Source organism: Salmo salar, chromosome ssa21, assembly GCF_905237065.1.
Source record: "Salmo salar chromosome ssa21, Ssal_v3.1, whole genome shotgun sequence".
Taxonomy (NCBI): Eukaryota; Metazoa; Chordata; class Actinopteri; order Salmoniformes; family Salmonidae; genus Salmo; species Salmo salar.
Window position 1 is genome coordinate 12,938,650 of NC_059462.1, and position 25,171 is coordinate 12,963,820.

Sequence of the window (25,171 nt, forward strand, 5' to 3'; positions counted from 1 at the left end):
GGCATGTATGACACATGGGCACAACGTGTCATTTTGTCTTGAAAATATTGTACATATTTTATTAATGACTAATATGACAAAAATAGAATGTGAACTCAGCAAAGAAAAAGCCCTGAGAGCAGGTGTTTCGATAGATTAGGGCCTATAATGGAAACATTATAAAATAGATTTGAGCACAGATGGAGGTAATAGCCTAGATACATTTAGGCTACTTGGCCTAAATAAAAATATAGATGAAGGGATGAGCAGAAACACATTATTTGATATCAGTCTGTCAAGAAATGTTTAAGCATGTTATTGCCTTTCCACAGCTGTTGTAGTTGCAATGAAAGTTGTGTTTACTGGTCTATTAGCCTACTTTATTATAGAAAAACAGGTGAGGGGATACATAGTTTCCCCAAAAGTATGCATGTTTACGTTATCAACAGATATGGGCAAATATGGCAGAGGTATGCCTATTTGCAACACCTGAGATGAATTCTTCCATTCCCGTGAGGTCTTATTTATTTACTGTAAACACGCAAGGGAAATGTTTCTCTCTTTCTCCCATTTCACAAAATACCCTTGTGCACACAGGCTCGTCCAAGTAATTATCCAGTTTTTCTGAGCGACAGTAAGGATTTCACTTGCCCTGAAGCAACGTCATACCGGGTTGGAGATGAGCGCATTTCTTATCCAAGGAAAATACGTTCCCACTTGAATACGGGTGTGGGGGGAAGTTGGGTGCACGAGCGCGCAGACACCTGGGTAAACTTGTGCGCTTTGACTATGAACAACCATTTCGATGCCGAGCAACGCACAAATCCAACCAATGTTACCAAGGCCAATACAATTGATTACTTTTGCGTTATAACGTCAACATGAATTGTCCACACGGAATCTGCTGGGTCATTGGGTTTACTTTTCTGCCCAAGGTCTGGCTGCATCCCATCACCCCCGGGCTGTAGTATCCTTGCTGCCAGATTAAAATCGCTGTGCAATTGGAATTTGTGTGTTTTAGTTAAGACGTGCTTGTCACTTCTTCCTCTGGCATTTGCGCTTTGAATCTGTCTGCCAGAGAGAGGACTATGAAGAGGTTAACACATTTCACCACGGATGTTTCTTCCCTCTTGACCGAGTAATCGAACGTTAGTGATGCACCCAAAGAGGAGTTCAATGGATTTTTTGCGCGTTTCGTGGAGGTTCTAAATCCTGCAGATCACCAATTCTGCAGGACGTCCCAAGAAAACAACAACACATTAATTGACGGCTCTAATTTTTTAACGTAACTTTTTTTTGTTAGGATACTCTCATCATGACGATTCTATTATCTCGGACTCAACTTGCCCTGTTTTTCATTCTCCTATGTCCGGTCAATATCATTGGGTTATGGTGGTAAGTCATGCTACATACAATTAACATGTGCTTCCAGTTTAGTTGCAAATGGAAATGAAGTTTCCCAGAATGAAGTGTTTCTGTCATCTGATGTTTTGTAGGCTAGGTTATGCACGCGTGTCCATGTTTTTGATGTTGTGTCCATGTTCTGCATATTGCACTAAAATACAATTCTGGATCCGACTCTATTGATACAACCACTATTCAAATAGCCTTGTGTAATAAGTGTTATAACATGGTAACACGTTTTATGACCTTGACCGCATTGTGAATTACTTTCCAATTAAAGATTCTGGTTTTCTTTAACCTCTCACCATATTGCAACCTTACTCAAAGAAATTGTTACGATTGACAAAACAATCTCTGTCAGTCTCCCAACATTTCTTCATTTACCACACAATATTTTTTCTATACAGCATTTTTATTGTTGATAACAAACGAATCTATAAAATGTGGTTAATAGGTAAATCAAAAAGTAAAATAAAAACGAAAGATCCTAACGTTATGCCTTGGCTAGACAGAAAGATGCAGCTGCAACTTTTGGAGGTCTGCCTTTGTCTGTAGTAAAAAAAAAAGAAGATATTAGTGCTGTCAGAGTTGGAATTTTAGGTGGACCTTGAGGCAGTGCCTATATGTCATCATAAAACAATTCTTTGTTCAGCACTCTGAGATGTATGAGACTTAAAAAGACAGAGCCAGATTTGTTATTAAGTATAATACATTCATTTGAGACATGCACATCTGAAGGGGGATGTTTAGGTAAATCAAACCATTTCATGTTTGCATCTCATCCAATCTCGATAATAGCCAGCTATTAGTACTGCTGAACTGTGAACATCTCTCCTCTAAGACAAAATTGGAGCACTCAGGTGAGCACACCTGGAGGTCCTGCAGTTTGACAGGACAAAGATGCTTTCTGTTGAGAGCTGGGCATGCCATCACACTCCTGTCTCTCTACCCCTTGTCTTTTGAAGCAAATGATTGTCAGCGTGACCAGACAGACAGGATGTAATTTGTGGGGAAGATGAAACGTCCAGAGATAAACCCATTCTTTCAGAGCTTCTTTGATTAGGCTCTAATCATTTGGACAGAGAGCAGTGAGACCAGAGAGTGTGGAATGCCTTTGCAGGTTTCAGGACAAGTAACCTCCTGATCCTCCTGGGTAAGTGTGGGTCATAGTCTGGCAGGCAGCCAGGAGCGTGGCCCACAGGTATGCATATAGCGTGTGCCATTCCCACTCACCCGGCTTGGAATGGGTCCTGGGCCAGTCTACAGCTCTGCATCACCTGCAGAGAAGCACTTCATTATACCAGATCTTTATTGTTCTCACTCCCATTTCAAAGCAATACATCTTTCTGGAAAATTGCATGATATCCAATCCAGGCCAGAGAGATGGGATCAGATAAAGATTGAATGACAAGGCTTGGCCAGGGATATTATGTACACTGTTTAACCACAGAGTATGTGGCCTCTGCCGATTTCCAGACGTTGGGATTTTTCAGTGCACACGTAGGCCTCATGCTATCCTCACTTATTGCAAGACAAACATGTGACAGACAGCAGCGGTGCATTGGTGTCATGCAGGACCCCGGGTTCCAGTCACTTGATTTAGTGTTGAGTTCTAGCGATGATTGGGCCATGGCTCTGAGCCACGGACCACAGAGCTGAACCCAAGCCACTCTCTAGCTAGCGATCCAGCCTTGTCGTGACTGACTTCATATCCAGCATACTTAGAGGATTAAGGAGGATGAAATTCACTCGTTTGCAAAGTGAAAAAAGGCCACATATCTACGGCCATGCAATTCATAATGTAACTTGAGGTACACGTACAGCTAGAAGAACGGCTTATCTCCAAAGGATCATGTCGGCCTACATTGAGACTGATTATTTGGATACTTGTTCTTTTATCAGTGTTTCCCGCTCTATTTTGGTCTCTGGTTATCTCTATGCTATTTAATGCGAGGCGCTGCTTAGAGGCCTCTTGATTGCATAGATGGCGATACATCCTCATTTATGTTATGATTGGACTCTGTTTCAAAGTTATCATGTCCAGGGGCTTTACAGTGACTGATAAATCAAAGGAATACAGACACATTGCATGGACAGGGAAGATTGATTGCTTGATTTTGTAGTTCCTTTTATGTGTGCTTATAAAGAGCCCTATCCTTTATATTCAACACTAATAGCATCATGTTCCTCTTAGGATCCTGTTCAGGTTAGCGCTGGTTTGGATTAACGCTGGAACACAGTATGGTGGTCAAGACAGACAAATTTCTTCATCTACATATTGCTGGAACCATACTCAGACTTGGTCAATGCCAGTGTTCCGGGCCGGCCCCACGGTTGCTAGGGGGCCCTGACAAAAGTTTTGCATTGATTAATATTTTTTTTTTAAATGTTGTACTCAGTCCGTGTCTCAACTTAATGTTGAGAGTTAGAATAGTAGACTACACAAGGTGCAATTTTGAAATTTGTTTACACAGCAGTTTTTCCCTTGTTTTGTCAGTCACTCAATTAGACTATTACATTTAACTTTTAGCAGACGCTCTTATCCAGAGCAACTTACAGTAGTGAATGTATACATTTCAGACAGTTCATTTCATGCGTGTTTCTTTTTGTACTGGCCCCCTGTGGGAATTGAACCCACGACCCTGGCGTTGCACACACCATGCTGGCGTTGCAAACACCATGCTCTACCAACTGAGCCACAGGGAAGGCCAATGTCAGCAACATTTTTGTAGATTGGTAAGTTAGTTTAGCCAGCTATTAAATCTTGACCCATGGCAAAATGAGCAGAATTGCATGAAGTTTGTTATAAAATAGCAACATTTTCTCCGCCCCATGAAAAAATGGGGGGGGGCACACAACAACATTTTGCCTAGGGCCCCCAAAAAGCAAGGCACGGCCCTGTCATTGTTCAAGCTGCATCAGCTGCTCATGTGATATTCAAGCATTTCTTTTGAATTGGGCTAGGAGGGTTTGCCTTTGACTTTAACAATGACATAGGACTTAGAGAAGAAACTCTGTCCAACATGGGCTGCTATTTTTTACGAGTCTACACCTACTGCAGTAAATCCTGGTCCCTTATTTTTGTGAGCAGCTCGCTGAGCCAATTTCAAACTGTGATCCTAGCACACAGATTCACGCAGGTTTGAAGGCCATGACACATCAGATAATCAGGGGTTGTAAAGACCCGGGGTGTCTGCTAAGTACTGCATCTGCAGATCTTAATTACACAGGGGTGTGGATTTATTGGAGTCAGATCTGTGTAGGAATACTAGAGCGTGCTTGAGATGTATTCCCCTGTAATTCGTTTCTATGGAGACGTTGTCAATACATTGAAGGATGTCTGGATCCCAGAAGTCGTTGACGCTGGACTGCCGGAGTCAAGTTCTCACACTTCAGCGAAGATAACTCACATTGTGGGCATTAAGTTGCTTTTCACTCCCCACTTTTAGGACAATGTGAATTATTAGGCTTTTAAGAATTTCTATTTGCTTAATCTGTGCAGCCATTATGCTATTTTTCAGTCTTTCAAGGACAAGTGTACAGCATGTTGGCAATTCAGTTTGTAGTTTTCCATGACGCTATAACTAAAAAAGGTACATCTAACTGTACAAATAATTTGTATTTTGATTGAATCACAGATATACAGTGACATTTCAGACATTGATATATAAATGGTTTCTACTTCAATAAAGTAATTGACTTACCGGAGATGGGATGCATTACATTTTAAGAGCAAATGTCCTGTGTCTCATGCTTCTTATCAGACCGCCATGCTAGGGATTGGAAAGAGCGCTTGTTTGACTTTTTAAAACAAACTCACGAGGCAGATGAATGTTATTACTTAGAAAGATTAGCTGTGACAGGGGTGAGTGAAAAGCAATGAGGTATTCTCACTCACTCCTACTCCCACATAATGATAAAAATGGACTTGAGGTTTACAGATCACATCAGCTGAACTGGAGTCAGATGCAGAGTTATTGAATAGAGGGAACAGGGGGATAGGGCTGTTCTCACATTATGTCATAGCAACTGTCATGGGAAGTACTGGCGAGAGTTCACAGTGTTGGACCTGAGGCCCGTACTCCCATTAGGAATTTAAATAAACAATTTACCTAAGTGTAAACATACATCTGTCAACGCGATGTAAGAAACACAGCAATTAAGATGCAACTTTCTCTCTCTTTTCTATGTTCCCTGACGATCAGCACAGCTTTACTATTTCTCTCCACACCTGAAATGTCTTTTTTGCACAACTATGTGATGTCAAGTAACCAAACTGCCTGATAGAAGAACACGTTCATTTAACTTTAGTGCTACTTCTAGGTAAGATACTTCTCTGAAATGTAACAAGACCTCATAATAATGTTATGCCACTGTAGTATGACACAGGAGTTGTAGTCACAGTCTATGTGTTGTGTGCTTCCCTGTAGGGCAGTGGGGAGCCCTCTGGTTATGGATCCCAACAGTATCTGCAGGAAGACCAAGCGACTAGTGGGAAAGCAGGCCGAGCTGTGCCAGACCCAGCCAGAGATTGTCCACGAGGTCGCCAAGGGTGCCAAGCTGGGTGTACGGGAGTGCCAGTACCAGTTTCGCTTTCGCCGCTGGAATTGCACCAGTCAGAACAAGTACTTTGGCAAAATACTCCAACAAGGTGAGTGAGGACTTGTCATTGTGGAAATAAATAGGAACCTTTAATAATTACCCCCTAGTTTTTCCAATACCTCAACACATATTCTGCCTGACATGGAGAATGATCATCTAAGTGCCTTTCTCATGGTTCAAAAGTGTATCACTTAGGATGTGACCCTTGACCCTTTGAGTGCACAGCCAATGGCCTCACTTCAATTTCAGGTCTGATCCCGAGTACAGTGGAGAACAAGACCATCTGTTGTATGTTTACAAGACAGATTTACACTTGACTGCTCCTCTATTGCATTAAATTGCACACTCCAAATAATCTCCTAAATTGCTTCTCATAACCATTGATCTCTAACATCAACGGTGCTCTTTGAAGTCAGAAATAAAACTAATGTAGTCTGCTACTATGCAATTATTGTCCTGCTTTTTGTACGATGTCTTGTCCTTTTTCACCTTTCAGTTCGTGGTTCATAGAGACCATTCTGTGTGTACCAACAAGGAAGTGTTTTGTCAACAAGCCACCATTTAGATCCAATACAGTGTATCCTTTATCGGTTTTATCTTCTTAACTATTTAGCTAATACATGGCCTTTAGAGGATGTCGTTCATCTTCGAAACAATTAGAGTGCTAACGTACCGCTGGCACTGACAAAATTCCTGTTCTTGATCGTCAGCATGGATGGTTCTGGGGGGGGGTGCCCCTGAGACAACAATTTTGGACCCCCTTGTGGCCCCCCTAAATGTGTAGTATGAAATAATTTTTACTTAACTAATTTTTGCCATCGTTCTTTTTTTACATCCGTTATTAGACAGTGGCAACGCGGAACACTAATGATTATGAACATGGTCTTTTGCCTGCTAATGCTGCAATGCAGTGAAGAAAACGATATGACAACAACAACGTCTAATGTAACTGGCCCCTCTAACAGTACAACTGGCCCCAGCTTGGCCCCCCCAGTTGAAATGGTCTAGAACCGCCACTGATCGTCAGTAATCTGATAACAAGAAATGCCTATTCTAACTTTCACTTAAAGATTTTCTGTCTCAAAGAACCTATACTTAGTTCTTAAGACTAAATTCTGAGTATCTCATGCCATATAAGCAATTCCAGACGAAGCCTGTAATCTCCTGTGGCAAAGCTAAGTATTCTGCGGGTGCTTTAACATAATTTTGGTCGCACAATGAAGGAGATCTGGGTATTAAGATGATACCTCCTAAAGTGCTAGATTACATACGTCATCTTCCTGAAAACTCTGGTTTGTAACTTTCCTGTTTTGTTGCTGAAGGCCAGCAGAGGGCAGAGTGCCTGTGGTGTGGTATGTGACCACTTATTGGACTGATCAGTTCATAGACAGTCTGATCTGAGTAGCATCTTTGTGGCTTTAGTTGAGTGTAAATTGAGTGAAGAGATTTTGCTGTCAGGATTAGGCTACAACATTAGCAACTCCTTTCACTGAGAACTAGAGAACTCGGTGAAACTGCTAGGTAAAATGGTAATTAATCGTAAATTCCTCCATGTCTTTAGGTAAGGCTTAAGTGCTCCTCTGTTTTGAAGCATTCAGCACAATTATCAAGATGTACCACTAATGACCATTTGTCAGTGCAGGGAGATCTGCAAAGACAGGTTCACTTTCTCACATGCACGCAGTGGGCTGGGGCTGCTGCACAAAGTATCTTACATTATTCTCCCTTTGCAAAAATAACTTGAGGCAATTTTTTTCTATATTTAAACATATAAACCAGAGCTGTTGTTTTGTTGGCTTCTCGATGCCAGAGGTTAACTGCGATCCCTGCTGGCTGCTTCGACATGTTGTCTCATGGTTATAATGAAGTAGTTAGACGTGCTCAGAGACAATATATGGTTGTGATTAGATATAATAATCATAATATAGTCTGAATGTAATTTCTATTGCCACCTCAGGAATGCAACTCAATATTAATTTGTCAGAATGTTCCTGCTTCTGTCTGCTTCTCTGTCAATCATCATTTGGGAGCTTTGCGTCGCCTGGCTTGGCGGAGATGTTTTCTCCAGACTCCTGGAGAGAAAACAACCACCACACATTCTAGGTCCTTCAGTAGTCCTTCCTTATGAATGTGACACACTTAGCTTGAGTCCAAAATGGCATCCTATTCCCTATATAGTACAATACCTTTGGGAAAAAGGTGTAATTTGGGACACATACTTATTATTATTATTAGTACCCTTTGCCTTGATGACAGCTTTGCACACGCTTGGCATTCTCTCAACCAGCTTCACCTGGAATGCTTTTCCAACAGTCTTGAAGGAGTTCCCACATATGCTGAGCCCTCGTTGGCTGCTTTTCCTTCACTCTGCGATCCACCTCATCCCAAACCATCTCAATTAGGTTGAGGTCGGGTGATTGTGGGGCCAGGTCACCTGATGCAGCACTCCATCACTGTCCTTCTTGGTCAAATAGCCCTTACACAGCCTGGAGGTTTGTTGGGTCATTGTCCATTTGGCCACTTTGAAGAATCTCAAATATATTTTGATTTGTTTAACACCTTTTGATTACTACATGATTCCACATGTGTTTTTTCATAGTTTTGATGTCTTCACTATTATTCTACAATTTAGAAAATATAAAAAATAAGGAAAAACCCTTGAATGAGTAGGTGTGTCCAAACTTTTGAGTACATTCGGAAAGTCTTCAGACCCCTTGACTTTTCCACAATTTGTTACGTTATGGCCTTATTCTAAGATAGATTAAATAGTTTTCTTTCTTCATCAATCTACACAGAATACCCCATACTGACAACAAAAATACAGTTTTTTTGAAGATGTTGCAAATATATTAAAAATAAAAAACACAATCACATTTACATAAGTATTCAGACCATTTACTCAGTACTTTGTTGAAGCGCCTTTGGCAGTGATTACAGCCTCAGGTCTTCTTGGGTATGACGCTACAAGCTTGACACACCTGTATTTGGGTAGTTTCTCTCATTTTCTATGCAGATCCTCTCAATCTCTGTCAGGTTGGATGGGGAGTGTCGCTGCACAGCTATTTTTAGGTCTCTCCAGAGATGTTTGATCAGTTTCAAGTCTGGGCTTTGGCTGGGCCACTCAAGGACATTCAGAGACTTGTCCCGAGGCCACTCCTGCATTGTCTTGGCTGTGTGTTTGGGGTCATTGTCCTGTTGGGAAGTGAACCTTCACCCCAGTCTGAGGTCCTGAGTGCTCTGGAGCAGGTTTTCATCTTTCCCTTGATCCTGACTAGTCTCCCAGTCCCTGCCTCTGAAAAGCATCACCACAGCATGATGCTGCCACGACCATGCTTCACCATAGGGATGGTGCCAGGTTTCCTCCAGACGTGGCGATTGGCATTCAGGCCAAAGAGTTCAATCTTGGTGTCATCAGACCACAGAATCTTGTTTCTCATGTTCTGAGAATCCTTTAGGTACTTTTTGGCAAACTTCAAGTGGGGTGTCATGTACCTTATACTGAGGAGGGGCTTCAGTCTGGCCTGTACCATAAAGGTCTGATTTGTGGAGTGCTGCAGAGATGGTTGTCCTTCTGGAAGGTTCTCCCATCTCCACAGAGGAACTCTGGAGCTCTGTCAGAGTGACCATCGGGTTCTTGGTCACCTCCCTGACCAAGGCCCTTTCTCCCTGATTGCTCCGTTTGGCAGAGCGGCCAGCTGTAGGAAGAGTATTGGTGGTTACGAACATCTTCCATTTAAGAGTGATGGAGGCCACTGTGCTGCAGACATTTTTTTGGTATCCTTCCTCAGATCTGTGCCTCGACACAATCCTGTCTCTGAGCTTTATGGACAATTCCTTTGACCTCATGGCTTGGTTTTTGCACTGACATGCACTGTCAACTGTGGGACCTTATATAGACAGGTGTGTGCCTTTCCAAATCATGTCCAATCAATTGAATTTACCATAGGTGGACTCCAAGTTGTAGAAACATCTCAAGGATGATCAATGGAAACAGGATGCACCTGAGCTCACTTTCGAGGGTTGGAATACTATTTCAAACAAGGTATACATAGTTTTAGTTGTTGTTGCTTAAATAAAAAAATAAAAAACTTTTTCCGCTTTGTCATTATGGGTTATTGTGCGTCGATTGATATGGACATGTTTTTATTTTATCAATTTTAGAATAAGGCTGTAACGTAACAAATTGTGGAAAAAGGGAAGGGATCTGAATACTTTCCGAATGCACTGTACCTTGACTTGGAAGAGCTCCAGTGTTGGATAGTCATAGCCAGCTAGCTAACATAGCATCCCTCTATGTTTGACCCGGGTGTTTGAGTAGGTTAAACTAGCTAGCTGCATTTGCTAGCTAATTAAGTGAAAGTGACTAAATCTCTCTCTCTCTCTCTCTCTCTCTCTCGCTCTCTCTCTCTCTCTCTCTTGCTCCTCCATTTTTGAATGAATGAATTTGTTCAAAACTGTTCAACTGTTGTCTTTCTCTCTCTTTGAGTCAACTACTCACCACATTTGATGCAGTGCAGTGCTAGCTGGCTGTAGCTTATGCTTTCAGTACTAGATTCATTCTTTGATCCTTTGATTGGGTGGACAACATGTCAGTTCATGCTGCAAGAGCTCTGATAGGTTGGTGGTTGGAGTTGATATAATTACTGTGTAAGTCTATGGAAGGGGGTGATAACCATGAGCCACCTAGGTTATGTATTGAAGTCATTGTGCCCAGAGATGGACGGAAGCTAGCTGTCCTCCAGCTACACCATGTTGCTACCCTACAGAGTGCTGTTGAGGCTACTGTAGACCATTGCAAAAACTCATGTGTTTTAATCAATTATTTGGTGACATTAATATATTTTGTATAGTTTTATCTAAAAATGATATGTATTATATTTTTATGAAATTCGCTGAGGAGGATGGTCCTCCCCTTCCTCTGAGGAGCCTCCACTGATATACAGTACCAGTCAAAAGTTTGGACACACCTACTCACCTACTCATTAATAAAGGTTTTTCTTTATATGTACTATTTTCTACATTGTAGAATAATAGTGAAGACATCAAAACTATGAAATAACATATATGGAATCATGTAGTAACCAAAAAAGTGTTAAACATCAAAATATATTTTAGATTCTTCAAAGTAGCCACCCTTTGCCTTGATGACAGCTTTGCACACTCTTGGCATTCTCTCAACCAACTTCATGAGGTAGTCACCTGGAATGCATTTCAATTAACAGGTGTGCCTTGTTAAAAGTTAATTTGTGGAATTTCTTTCCTTAATACGTTTGAGCCAATCAGTTATGTTGTGACAAGGTAGGGGTGGTATACAGAAGATAGCCCTATTTGGTAAAAGAGCAAGTCCATATTATGGCAAGAACATTTCAAGAACTTTGAAAGTTTCTTCAAGTGCAGTCGCAAAAACCATCAAGTGCTATGATGAAACTGGCTCTCATGAGGACCACCACAGGAAAGGAAGACCCAGTCTTCTCTGCTTCTCTGCATCTACTCTGCTGCAGAGGATACATTCATTAGAGTTAACTGCACCTCAGATTGCAGCACAAAATAAATGCTTCACAGAGTTCAATTAACAGACACATCTCAAGATCAACTGTTCAGAGAAGACTATGTGAATCAGGCCTTTATGTTCGAATTGCTGCAAAGAAACCACTACTAAAGGACACCAATAATAAAAAGAGACTTGCTTGGGCCAAGAAACATGAAGAAACACGAGCAAAGACCGGTGGATATCTGTCCTTTGGTCTGATGAGTCCAAATGTGAGATTTTTGGTCCAAACCCCTGTCTTTGTGAGACGCAGAGCAGGTGAACGGACGATCTCCGCATGTGTGGTTCCCACCGTGAAGCATGGAGGAGAAGGTGTGATGGTGTGGTGCTTTTCTGGTGACAGTGTTTAGAATTCAAGTCACACATAACCAGCATGGCTTCCACAGCATTCTGCAGCGAGACACCTTCCCATCTGGTTTGCACTTAGTGGGACTATCATTTGTTTTTCAACAGGACAATGATCCAACACACCTCCAGGCTGTGTACGGGCTATTTGACAAAGAAGGAGAGTGATGGAGAGCTGCATCAGATGACCTGGCCTCCACAATCACCGAACCTCGACCTAATTGAGATGGTTTGGGATGAGGTATGGAAAAGCAGTCAACAAGGCCTCAGCATATGTGGGAACATCTTCAAAACTGTTGGAAAAGCATTCTTCATGAAGATGGTTGAGAGTGTTAGGTTCTGAAAAATGGAGTGAAAAACTAACGGAGAACTAGTCAAAGCTCAAACCAAGTGTATTCACCCAATGGTTCAAACAGCTGAAAGACAAAGACATATTTACACAAGCCCATATATTTATGCCTTCCTCCTTTGCCGTGTCTCCTCCTTACACATCTGGACAGCCAATGCATCTCTGTTGCTAGACAGAATTTAGTGATGCGTGTTCTTTCTCACTTCATCTGACCTGACCTTGGCCCAAATTCCTCACTCCTCGCGAACTCACGACTGTCCAAAACATACAGGAAGGTAGCTCTCCAGGAACAGGGTTGGACACCCCTGATCTGATCTATGCGCACGCCCTTCAGATATGCCTCGTTTTATATTTGTCGCCTCATTCTTGTCCACTGCCTGCTCCATTTTACCTCGTAGGTCTCTATTTTTCCCTTTTTCCAGTTTTATCCGCTGCTGATAAAATGCCATGGTTAGGACGCCTGTGTAATGTAGTTTGGGCCGTTCTCTGATTTCAATATTCCACACTACGATTGCATCCTTATACTCTTGGCTGGTTTTAAACTTTCCATCTACGGGATAATGTGTACCAATTTTGTCCAATTTGGCTAATTTTCCCCACCATTTATTTGGTTCTTGGTGCTGGTCATATGCCCTTCTAATGCTTCTAATGCTTTGGTAACATTTTGCCCTTCTACCCATCCCACTCCGGGAGTCTCCTGGCTTCTAAAAGCCATATCCATTAACACTGACTCGGCGTCACCCCCCAACGGCGTTGAGTAGTAACAGCTTAGGCTATCAATAGTTTGGTCACTACTCCATACTACACCTTTTGGTGCTGGATGATACTTTTGTGTCTGTCAATTCACCTAATCTGTCACATTTCCCCGCACCACTAAGGCATAAACCAATCTCTCTTTACTGCTACTGCTACTACACATGAATCATCTTCAAACGTTCATACACACACACACACACCCTTTGGCTTCACGGCCACTGCGGCTGGGACTTTCGTCCCTCTTTCAGAATTCCCCCACTAGGGACCTGTCCTTCACGGAACCTACCCTACACTGTAGTGACACTCATGGATCTCGCAGAGGAACACCCCCCACTCTGGACCTATCCTTACTGAACCTACCCTACACCAAATATTTACATGGATCTCGCAGAGGAACACCTCAACTCGGGACCTAGCCTTATGGAACTTACCCTACACCATATATTTACATGGATCTCGCAGAGGAACACCTCAACTCGGGACCTAGCCTTATGGAACCTACCCTACACCATATATTTACAACCGGTCGTAACACAATGGGACTTCTAAATAAACTCAGGCTTTCTAGGTCCGTAGCCTATTATTGTTCAGCCTACGATTCTCATCTCCCGAAGATATCAAAATGAGTGGTAACACAGTGCCTTTCAAAAGTATTCATCCCCCTTGGCGTTTTATCTATTTTGTTGCATTACAACCTGTATTTTAAATAGATTTTTATTTGAAATTCATGTAATGGACATACACGAAATAGTCCAAATTGGTGAAGTGAAATGAAAAAAATTACTTGTTTCAAAAAATTCGAAAAATTGAAAACGGAAAAGTAGTGCGTGCATATGTATTCACCCCTTTGCTATGAAGCCCCTAAATAAGATCTGGTGCAACCAATTACCTTCAGAAGTCACATAATTAGTTAAATAAAGTCCACCTGTGTGCAATCTAAGTATCACATGATCTGTCACATGATCTCAGTATATATACACCTGTTCTGAAAGGCCCCAGAGTCTGCAACACCATTAAGCAAGCGGCACCATGAAGACCAAGGAGCTCTCCAAACAGATCAGGGACAAAGTTGTGGAGAAGTACAGATCAGGGTTGGGTTATTAAAAAATATCAGAAACTTTGAACATCCCACAGAGCACCATTTATAAAAATTGAATGAATATGGCAGTACAATAAACCTGCCAAGAGAGGGTCGCCCACCAAAACTCCCATTGTGCGCCACTCGGGAGCCATGAACAATATGACCAATATATATTGTCCTGCTAATAACAGGGTTAATAAAATATCTGTGAGAATATCCAATGAGCTTTTATATAATTCTGAATTAATAATAATCACTTTGTTTAAAAAATAACAATATATTGGAGATTATTTTGTTTTCAAATAACGTAAAATGAGGGAGAAAAAGGCCATTCTTGAACATGGGGTGAGACATTGTTACTAATTTGTAAATAAAGCTAGTTTGTTATTTAGAATTATTTATTTATGTTTTTAGAGGGAGAGAAACCAAAGACCTACAATCATCTCATGAGTTTCCCAGTCGAGGGCGGCACGGGTATGTGGCAACACAGCTTGCACTGCTATGCAGTGTCTTAGACCGTTGCGCTACTCAGGCGCTGTATAACGTGATCGGTCATGAGTGGCCTACAGTACTACAGTAAAACCAAAATAATCCTAACAAAATAAAATAATAAAAACCTTAGTGTAACAACAGTTTTAGTAAGTAATACTGAAGTTGTGCACAATTATCAGTTTGTATTTAGATTTAAGTCACCCATTCATTTTCAGTTAGAGACAGAGTAGGACCCAAAAGCATAATCAGTGCTCTAACTCCCCCTTGCGCTGGTCTGGAGCAATGAAGTGGTGACGCAGGGTACCGTACTAAACCACAAATTACCTCTAAGTCCCGAAGCCTAATCGCAAAACTTTTAGTGGAGCAACCACTGTATGCTGAGCACTTGTTGGCTGCTTTTCCTTCACTCTGTGGTCCGACTCATCACAAACCATCTCAGTTTGGTTGAGGTCGGGGGATTGTGGAGGCCAGATCATCTGATGCAGCACTCCATCACTCTCCTTCTTTGTCAAATAGCCCTTACACACCCTGGAGGTGTTTTGGGTCATTGTCCTGTTGAAAAACAAATTATAGTCACACTAAGCACAAACCAGATGGGATGGCGTTGCTGCAGAATTCTGTGGTAGCCATGCTGGTTAAGTGTGCATTTGAATTCGAAATAAATCACAGACAGTGTCACCAGCAAAACACCCCCACACCATCACACCTCCTCCTCCATGCTTCACGGTGGGAACCACACATGCGGAGATCATCCGCTCACAAAGACATGGCGGTTGGAACCAAAAATCTCAAATTTGGACTCATCAGACCAAAGGACAGATTTCCACCGGTCTAATGTTCATTGCCCTTGTTTCTTGGCCCAAGCAAGTCTCTTCTTATTATTGGTTTCCTTTACTAATGGTTTCTTTGCACTAATTCAAAGCATTTATTTGGGCTGCAATCTGAGGTGCAGTTAACTCTAATGAACTTATCCTCTGTAGCAGTCTCTGGGACTTTGTTTCCTGTGGCGGTTCTCATGAGAGCCAGTTTCATCATAGCACTTGAAGGTTTTTGCGACTGCACTTGAAGAAACTTTCAAAGTTCTTGAAATTTTCCGCATTGACTGACCTTCATGTCTTAAAGTAATGATGGCCTGTCGTTTCTCTTTGCTTATTTGAGCTGTTCTTGCCATAATATGGACTTTTACCAAATAGGGCTATCTTCTGTATACCACCTCTACCTTGTCACAACACAACTGATTGGCTCAAACACATTGAGAAGGAAAGAAATTACACAAAATAACTTTTAACAAGGCACACCTGTTAATTTAAATGCATTTCAGGTGACTACCTCATGAAGCTGGTTGAGAGAATTCCAAGAGTGTGCAAAGCTGTCATCAAGGCAAAGGTTGGCTACTTTGAAGAATCTCAAATACAAAATAATAATTTGATTTGTTTAACAATTTTTTGGTTACTACATTACTTTCATAGTTTTGATGTGTTCACTATTATTCTACAATATAGAAAATAATGCAAATAAAGAAAAACCCTTGAATGAGTAGGTGTGGCCAAACTTTTTACTGGTACTGTATATACAAAAACGAATTCTTTAAAAACATACTGATTTAACATTGCACACATTCCTCTCTGAATGAGATGAGACATTGTGACATAATGTCATAATAATGTCAATGAAATTATCCCAGTTGGACATGGGATAAATTTGATAAATATAAATGAACATTCATACATTTTCCATACCACCAACACTTAAAGTCATGTACTATATCAATCTCTCACTGCTCCACTGGGGCAGACAGTTGTTAAGCTTACAGATTTTTCATGTATTTTCAATATAATCCCTTTTTTCACACCTGTGTTAAGGCACAGTAGTGTGGATCCAGTGAACACCAATGTCCAGCTATAGTCAGAATACTCTTGAACATTCCCCTGGCTCGAAGTTGAGGGCTTGAGAGGGGCTTATGGCCTTGGCCTCTGCATGATGAAAGAAATATGTGTTTTCGCCATTCAGAGATCAACAGAGCAGCTGCATTGAGTCAATTATCAGATTATAGTAAAAGCTATGCAATATAAGGCTATGCATAATTTTTAAGGTGGAATGTGTATAGTTTTGGAGTAAGTGTATTCGTCTATTTTGTGCATCTTTAGGGATTTCTTGGTGTGCTCACTGTTCTATGACTTAATAGAATGGATTTCAGGTATTCTATTAGATATGTGCTGTACAAGACTTGACTGTGACACATGGAAGCAAAATCAATCAATAAAAAGTATTCACACTCGTCAGGCTTTGTCACATGTACTGCTATAGAGAGGGGCCCTGGGTTCCCTCAATTTTTTTTTTACCTGAACCCATGCGTCATTGACTCAAAGATTGAGTATTAAAAAAAGATTAGCTAATTCCTCGTGAAGCCCCTTCTGGCACCAAGTGATCTCCCAGGCAAGCCCAGGCATAGGCTGCTGGAGAAGTTTGGAATTTTTGTCTTGGAGGAAATTATAAAAGGGTGTTCAAATCAAGAGATATACATTTTCATAATCTCCTCTCTCTCATAGTCATGTAACTGGGTTTTTTTATCATCTTAGTCAAGAGGGTTGGTCACACTGTACAACTGAACAAACACACTTTTTGATTGTGTTTGTAATAAAGTTCTGTTTAACTTTATGAATTGAACGTCTTCTATCCAATATAGATATGATGATTGCATTACACATTGGTGTAGTAGCTAAAGACGAGCGAAGCTAAGGGACATAGCTCTTAACTGAAACAACACTGTAACTTGTCTAGACATTGAACTCCTTAGAGATTCGGGGGGGCTAAACAGTTGTCTGCAGTTGTTTTCTCTAGTTACACCTCTCCTGCTGAAACAGTAAACAGGTGTGACTGTTAGACGTCTCCCTTCAATCCCTCTATGGACGCTTCTAAAATGGCACCCTATTCCCTATGCAGTGCATTACTTTTGACCAGAGCCTTATGGGTCTTGGTCAAAAGTAGTGCTCTTTAAAGAGAATAGGGTGCCATTTGGGACACAGACTGTATGAAACCTCCTGCAACAGCAGCTGACATGACTGGCCTAAGAGGAGTCTCAACAGAAGTTATTGAATTAGTCAGCTCTACCCCTTCTGTACACTCAATTGGCCTGGGAGGAGAACATTTGTTTTCCCCCCAGATCTATACAGCTGGTTGAACCTGAGAACAAACAGTGATGGTGTGTGATAGGGAATGGCCTGCACAATGCACATGACAGGCAGGCAGAGAGGGGCTTTATTGGAGCAGTATGTAGGGAGGACTGAGGAGGAATCAGGATGAGGTGTGTTCAGGTGGGCTGTTCTAGGGCTGGAGCTGGTCTGGGGCTGTTCAGGTGACTGTCAAAGCTGAGCTAGGCTGGACTGGGCTAGGCTGGGGCTGGGATGGGCTGAGGCTGGGGCAAGGCTCGGGCTGAGCTGGGGCTGGGGCTGGCAGGGAGACGCCACACACACAGAACAGGCCTGTATGGAGCCATCACTGGGTGTGCAGACAGGCAGCTGGTATTCATATCACAGGGTGCTGGTCTGCAGGGCCCTCGCACGGCACCGATTCTGTTTCACTAGATTTAATGAATCCCATTCACTGAATCATGCGATATGGAATTGGCACAGGGCAGAGCGGTGACTGCACGCTCATGTCTTCCAGCTCCAGAAAATAAGTCATTCATTTTAGCCTCGACACAATGGACTGCTAACTGCCTACCTCCCTTCCCCCAGTTCCTGAAAATATAGCAGCTAGAAACAGTGAATAGAGATGTTGTCGACAACTGGCCTAAAATACACCTGGATCTTTTCCAAAGTAACAAAGAACAGGGGAATCTGCAGTTGCAGCTGTACATCCCTCTGGGCCAGGGTGGTAAGCCCCCCTTTTACAGAAATAGCCCTGCAGCTGTGTCTGAGATACCAGGGGTATTGAGGATTTACCCCAGTGTTTTACCCAAAAGGATCCGACCTTTCTGTTTCCATCTACGCGGGCCGGCACCCGTGTCTCGCTGGGCCTTGGCTCCAGCGGGCCTGCTCTAACTTGGAGCCAAGGCAAGGCCCTGGGTACTTTTCTGCTTGGATTAACATATCAATGGCTAACTGTGAACTTTAACACCTTCGCACAAAGCAACAGTCTTGAATGCTGCAGAGGTTGTTGGTTCTTCTCGCCACAAGTCTGTAGTGTCACACTCTGGATTGAAACACAATAACACTAGGGCCTACATTAGCATAAACACTGGCGGCCCACTCATTTGTAGGCCGTCATTGTAAATAAGAATTTGTTCTTAACTGACTTGCCTAGTTAGAGGTTAAATACAAAATAAATCAAATAAAAATTGGAAAAGCACTAAGTGCCCTGGGTCACTCTTTGTTCACTCCTCTGATGATAATCCTGTGTGTGTGTGTGTGTGTGTGTGTGTGTGTGTGTGTGTGTGTGTGTGTGTGTGTGTGTGTGTGTGTGTGTGTGTGTGTGCGTGTGCGTGTGTGTGTGTGTGCGCGTGTCTGTGTGATCTTTCAGACATCCGGGAGACAGCGTTTGTGTACGCCATCACGGCGGCTGGGGTGACCCACGCGGTAACGCAGGCCTGCAGTATGGGGGAGCTGCTGCAGTGTGGCTGTGAGGCGACCAGGAGCAGGGCTCCCCCCCGGCCTGCCTCCTCCACCACCACCTCTGGCGAGGGAGTCAAGTGGGAGTGGGGCGGCTGCGGAGACGACGTGGAGTTTGGCTACGAGAAGTCCAAGCAGTTCATGGATGCCAAGAGGAAAAAGGGCAAGAGTGACATCAGGACGTTGATCGATCTCCACAACAACGAAGCAGGACGACTGGTACAGCGAAACGTTTCTTTTTTTAATAACGGGTGTGGCAGTCCCACTCCTTTCACACTTCTTCATGCTTTATTACAATGGATATATATAGGTAGGAAAGAACACTGGGTCGAATTCGAACCCATCCTTGCAGTTGCACAGGGTTAATGTGCCCCAGAGACAGTAGCTTATAGAGCGCTAGACCACCCCAGGCGGTGGAGCTAACTTTTTATCATTCCCTCCAAACACACTTAATCTCATATCTTTTATTTGACCTATGCTGATATAAGCAAAAGTCCAGGCGATGATACTTCAGAAATGTTTTGGATTATGTTCACCTGATGCTTACTTTTTATAATTTTTTGAAACAAAGATGAAAATTAGGTTTAGACGCTGAAAGTCTTAATTGTCTAGCTGAATGTTCCTCCTTTCATCCAATGCATCATCCAAGACAGCCTCTAGCCATAGTTCTATAACACTGTAAACTGATACTTGAACAAAAAATCGTGTTTCTGAACAGGGAAACAAGTGTGTGCCACACAGTTTGTTTTCAAGCCTTTAAGGCAAGTAGTAGCTGCTAATATTTCTCCTTATAAAACGGTGATTTTTCCAGCTCTTTATGAAGGACTAAGTACATGTATGTTGACAAAGTGAAATATTGAAATACAATGACTTTCTTGTTGATAGGGAGAGAGGAACATTGCAACGTTGATCCCATATTATTTTTTTCAGCAACGGTGGCAATGTTGTGTGTGGTGTGGTGCATTGCTACTAGCGTTAGCGCAATGACATGCTAGCTGTTCCCATATACTTCCAGTCATTGAGCCAACGACTATCCATTTAAAAGCGAGTCTCGGCAGAAGCGGTGGAAAGAATTTAGCAGCGGTGGTCCATCGCTGCTAAATGAATATAGGGGAAACACTGACTCAGTTTGGAGGTTGTCTGCTCTTTTGAGAAGGTAATTACAGGTTATTGCTCTGAATCTCCTGGGACTTGCTCACCCTTGTCAGTATTGCTTCATCACAGTATGTTACACTTTCACACAAGCCAAAACCTTTCCAAGGGGTCAGAGACAGGTAAATGGGGAGGAGTGGCTGTGTAGTTTGGCCAATTATAGTCTCAGGAGGACATCTTTGGAAAAATAACATACAAGAAGCAAAGAGAGCCCAAATGTAGAAACAACAACGTGATCTTAAAGAGCTACTAAGAGGTTAGAGCAGTGCATGCAGCCAGAATGGGTTAATTAGCACAAGTATAACTGAATGATCTCTGTTCTGTTCTGTTGTCAAGGTCTGGGAGCTCTGTGAAGGCCAGAGGCAAGAGGGGGAGGGTAAATTCCTTCTGTATAGCGTCTGCTTTTATCTCACCTATCTATCTCTGTGTCTTAACTACAGGCGGTGAGGAATTATATGAGGACTGAATGTAAATGTCATGGCCTGTCCGGGTCTTGCACACTCCGGACCTGCTGGAAAAAGATGCCTCACTTTCGGGAGGTGGGTGATCGCCTGCTGGAGAGGTTTAATGGAGCTTCCAAGGTGATGGGAGGCAACGATGGCAAGACCCTGATTCCTGTGGGCCAGAACATCAAGCCTCCGGACAAACAGGACCTGATCTACTCGGCCGAATCGCCCGACTTCTGCTCACCCAACAGGAAGACAGGCTCGCTGGGCACGCGGGGCCGCATGTGCAACAGCACAGCCATGGACGTGAGCGGCTGTGACCTGCTGTGCTGTGAGCGTGGCTACAGAGACGAGACGGTAGTGTTCGAGGAGAACTGTCTCTGTCGCTTCCACTGGTGCTGCGTGGTGCAGTGTAAGAAGTGCTCAGTGAGGAAAGAGCTCAGTCTCTGTCACTAGCATTACCACAGAGGAACTTGGTTGGTTTCAGGCCTCTTCAGCCTCACAGGAATGATGCACTGAGATCAGGCTCCCACAGTTCACTTCAGGAGCACGCTGAAAGATGAATGTCTTATCTAGGATCATCTTGGGCAGACAGCTGCAGTAACTCTCCTCTCAAGCTGTAGAACAGTCCAGAATGGCCACTACTTCAGTGCTCACCACATAGAGCTCTATGACCCTGAACTTAGGCTCTTTTTAAAAGTTACGTTTCAGCTCCCAGAACTTTCTAGAGCAGAATGCTGGGTCCCATGTCATATAAGACAATCAGAAAGTTTGGTACTATTCTCAGTCATCTGTACAGAGCTGTTAGCCTCTAAAGCAGTGGTTCCCAAACATGTTTGCACAGTGAACCACCCACCACAAGTCTTTAGAATTAGCCATTGACCCAGAAAATAGTATAACAACTGCTTCTAGCCTCAAACCCAATGCTAAGACCCACTAAGAACATGGGGCCAACAACCCACCATTAGGGAAACACTTTGCATAGTCAGTTAACCATGTAACTACGAGGGGTGACTATTGGGAAGAAAAGATAATGACTTTGCGTGTGGAAAATAAAACTATGGTCATGGTGATAAAATATTTTCCTATGTAACATAAATGTCCTTCATGTGAAAGGTAAATGGACATGCTCAACATGGAATACAGGTTTTTGTATCTAGCACAAAATGTACAAAAAAGGGAAATGTGGGGTTGTGTTTTTGGAAGACGAACCCCATCTTGTTTCATGGTGAGGAGCTGAACTGACATACGAGACTATTATTTATGAACATTTTATGACAAGACTACTCATAGTGATAAGGTGAGGAACGTGCCTACCATCTCTCTGAAAAGCACTTTGGATATGGGAGCTATCTATGTAAACCATATGTTACATTTTGGTTTTGTTTGTTTGAGTAGTTTGCAAATGGAAAAATATGTTCAGACTTTTTTTGTATGAGGTGCAGTATCGAGAAAGTATGATATTATGTTTATCTGTTTAATATAAAGGGCTTTTGTAATGCACTTTCAATTAAAGCATTTGTTACATTAAGCTTTGTTACGTATAGTCATGTTGTGCAGAATAGCCAGTCACAATCACATACAATGCTGACAATGAATCCATACATTTGTCTCTTTGATAAGTCAACTTGCTGAAGTGAGTTGGAAGTTAGAAAGACCATTTATTTTTACTCTCTCCCTACATTCTTTAGAATAGGCAGATAAGATCTCCTTGCTTGTTTTTTGGGGGAAATAAAGCATTCACTGTGATTAATAATAATAACGATTCCTCATGAATTGTGTTGTACCCAAACACGCTGTACATTTTCTGTTTATGTGCATAGCTATAAGTTATTCAAATGTACTGTGTCGTACCCTTCTTTTAGAGTATGTTTATTGTTGCTACTTACCTTTCAGGGATCTGTAAGACAAGAAACCGTTGGCAAAACAAAGAGAGAGTACGATGAGAGATCACATCGCGATAATTTATTGCCAATATACCATGGTTTATGACCAGATGATTTCTTGCCAGAGGGTTCATAGTTAATATTGTTACCATGACAGTAACTACACACTGCACAGGATCACTCTATTCTCAGAGCTACTTGCTCTATCTGTGGAATCAGAAACATTTTGTGTTTAATTTAATCTAAATACAGTTTTTGTACAAAAGAATATCACTTTAAGGGAGAAAGACTTTGTCAAATTGAACTATTCTGGCTGAGATTTACTACAATATTAGGCATTCTTTACATACAGTTATGTTAGCAGTAGAATTGATCACTTTACCATGTTACGTTTGGGTTGTAGTTGACCAAATTATGAAATCAGACCAAATGTGACATTTCATATGTGAGATATATGCATGACTAAGCAAGGTCTTGGCCTATCCATTCCCCATAGAACTACTTTTGGACTTGTTGGGCTGCCAGGAGCGTTTTACTGTTACTGTATGTATGTTTAAACAGCCCTTGTCAAAATGGAAGAAAGTTGTTTTGCTGTTTTCTGGATTCAAAGCAAGACACAAGTTTAGAAAACATGATTTTGTCATGGAATGTTGAATGATTTAAAGATCATTTCTCAGCATTTGTTTTGATTCTTAGACATAATTTTGATACACTCATACTTAGTTGTTCATTGATTAAACTTGTATTATTCTACAAAGGTCATTTCATGTCCATTTAGTTATTTTCCAGTTACAGTATTTATATACATTTAAATAAATTGACAATTGAGTTTCTGCATTTACTATACAAATAAAAAGTAAACTGTTCACTCTAGTTTTCATTTATTTGTATTTTTTGTTTTCTGGTCTATGTAGAAATGAATTCAAATGTCATTTTTTGTCTCGTTTTAGTGCCTTTCTTTGTTAGACCAAGACAAAGCAGAGATTTAAATGCATAACCCTTTGTAAACGGGTAGATTAATAGAAACGTATGTTACTTTTGCCTTCCGTTGACCTTCAACACATTGTGTAAGTGTTATTCATATTAATTGTCTTCATACTGGGTCAGGGTGGAGGGTTTCACCTCACTCCCTTCCAATGACCATTCTGGAAGATATATTTTCAACACTTCTGCTTCAACTATATCATTTTGCCACCCAACAAAAAAATGTGTTGTTTTGAGTTATTTATGATGTAAAAAAAAAAAAAAAATCCTGCTGTATTAGTTTGAGCCTTGCAAGTTGACACAAGTTCATTTTTTCCAGGAATTCACGTTTCAGTGGAGCCAGCAGTGTTTAATACAGAGGTAGGCCACAGACAGGGAAAGCGCCAGGAGCGCTCTCTCCTCAAGCTGCTACGGTTCAGCGTGGGTAAAGCCAGAGGAACTGCATAGACAGTGGATAGATTTATAGAAGCCCTGGTATTATTGTGGCTGCCTCTCTCTGCCTGCCTGCCTGCCGTCTTTCAATGGAGAGGTGTACTTTTCCACGTCTCCCTCCGAACAGTGCCCTGAGGAATGCGGTGTATTCGGATATGTGTCTGCCTTTGCCCGTTGATTGTAAAACACACAGAGATGTTAATGAAGGCCTGCCACTCTAAGTGGCTATATGTCATGAGGCAGACACATTTCCTTGGATCAATCAGACCAATATGACTCCTCCTGGGGTAATGTCTGACTATCATAAGGGCAATGATGAATGAACTCCCGGTGGTCTAGTCACTGAGCTTAGAGGTTCTCATTAAAGGTGCATATTCTAGATACTGGAACCTTTGGCAATGTCCCAAATGGCAACCTATTCCCTATTTACAGCCCTACTTTTGACCAGGGGCCACATAGCTCTGGTCAAAAGTAATGCACTAAATGGGGAATAGTGTGCGATATGGGATGCAGGTTTGTCACAGAGTGTAACTGTTCACATGAGAACTATTGAAAGCCAGTTATCACGACTTAGATGTGAATCTCTTCTTGTTGGCTCCTTTCATTGGGGAGATCGTTCTCTGTTGTCAGTCAGCTTGAATCTTGACCAGGAACAAAGGAGAGAGTAAGAGCAAGAGTAACTGTTATAGGTTATGTAACACCCATAATGTTCTGTGAACCTCTCTTGATCTTCACTGAGATGCTCTCGACTCTATTCCCAAGCGTTGTGTGAGGTTTGATCTGATCGTAATCAGTCTAATTATAACCCACATAGTGTAAACCTCTGTTCTAGTCATGTGTGAGCACAGTGTTTGGATGAAGCAATGATATTTACGAGAGAGACGTGCCGCTGGAGATGGAAGTTCAGCTGTTGTCTGCCCGGTGGACTGACTGAGAGGGGCCCACCAAGGTAGGTGGCAATAGAGTACGTGAGTAACGCAATTACCTTCAGTGTATCATTACTTTGTCCGGATGAACTCTCTGTGTAGTAAAAGTAGACCTTGTTATCCTTCACAGTAAAAAAAAAGAATTGCTGCTTGGTCGGGGAGTGATTGAGGAACCTGCT

At 42.0% G+C, this 25,171-nt stretch overlaps 1 protein-coding gene across 2 annotated transcripts; it reads left to right on the forward strand.

The window, feature by feature from the left end:
• The first annotated feature begins 718 nt into the window (after positions 1-718).
• LOC106581837 (protein Wnt-6) lies at positions 719-23,516 on the forward strand. 2 transcript variants are annotated; one of them, XM_014164240.2, is made up of 5 exons: positions 1,293-1,374; positions 5,589-5,706; positions 5,814-6,034; positions 19,078-19,385; positions 20,759-23,516. In XM_014164240.2, the coding sequence occupies exons 3-5, from the start codon at positions 5,836-5,838 to the stop codon at positions 21,218-21,220; spliced, it is 969 nt and encodes a 322-aa protein (XP_014019715.1). In that variant the 5' UTR covers positions 1,293-1,374; positions 5,589-5,706; positions 5,814-5,835; the 3' UTR covers positions 21,221-23,516. The 2 variants fall into 2 exon arrangements, with proteins under 2 accessions (XP_014019714.1, XP_014019715.1); XM_014164239.2 differs by lacking the exon at positions 5,589-5,706 and having other exon boundaries at positions 719-1,374.
• The last annotated feature ends 1,655 nt before the right edge of the window (positions 23,517-25,171 follow it).

Bases quoted from the DNA above. Each gene is read 5' to 3' on its own strand.
- LOC106581837 (XM_014164239.2), top strand. From the start codon at position 1,295: ATGACGATTCTATTATCTCGGACTCAACTTGCCCTGTTTTTCATTCTC. The intron at 6,035-19,077 runs GTGAGTGAGGAC...GTGATCTTTCAG, and splicing joins TGGCAAAATACTCCAACAAG to ACATCCGGGAGACAGCGTTT. The intron at 19,386-20,758 runs GTACAGCGAAAC...TCTTAACTACAG, and splicing joins ACAACGAAGCAGGACGACTG to GCGGTGAGGAATTATATGAG.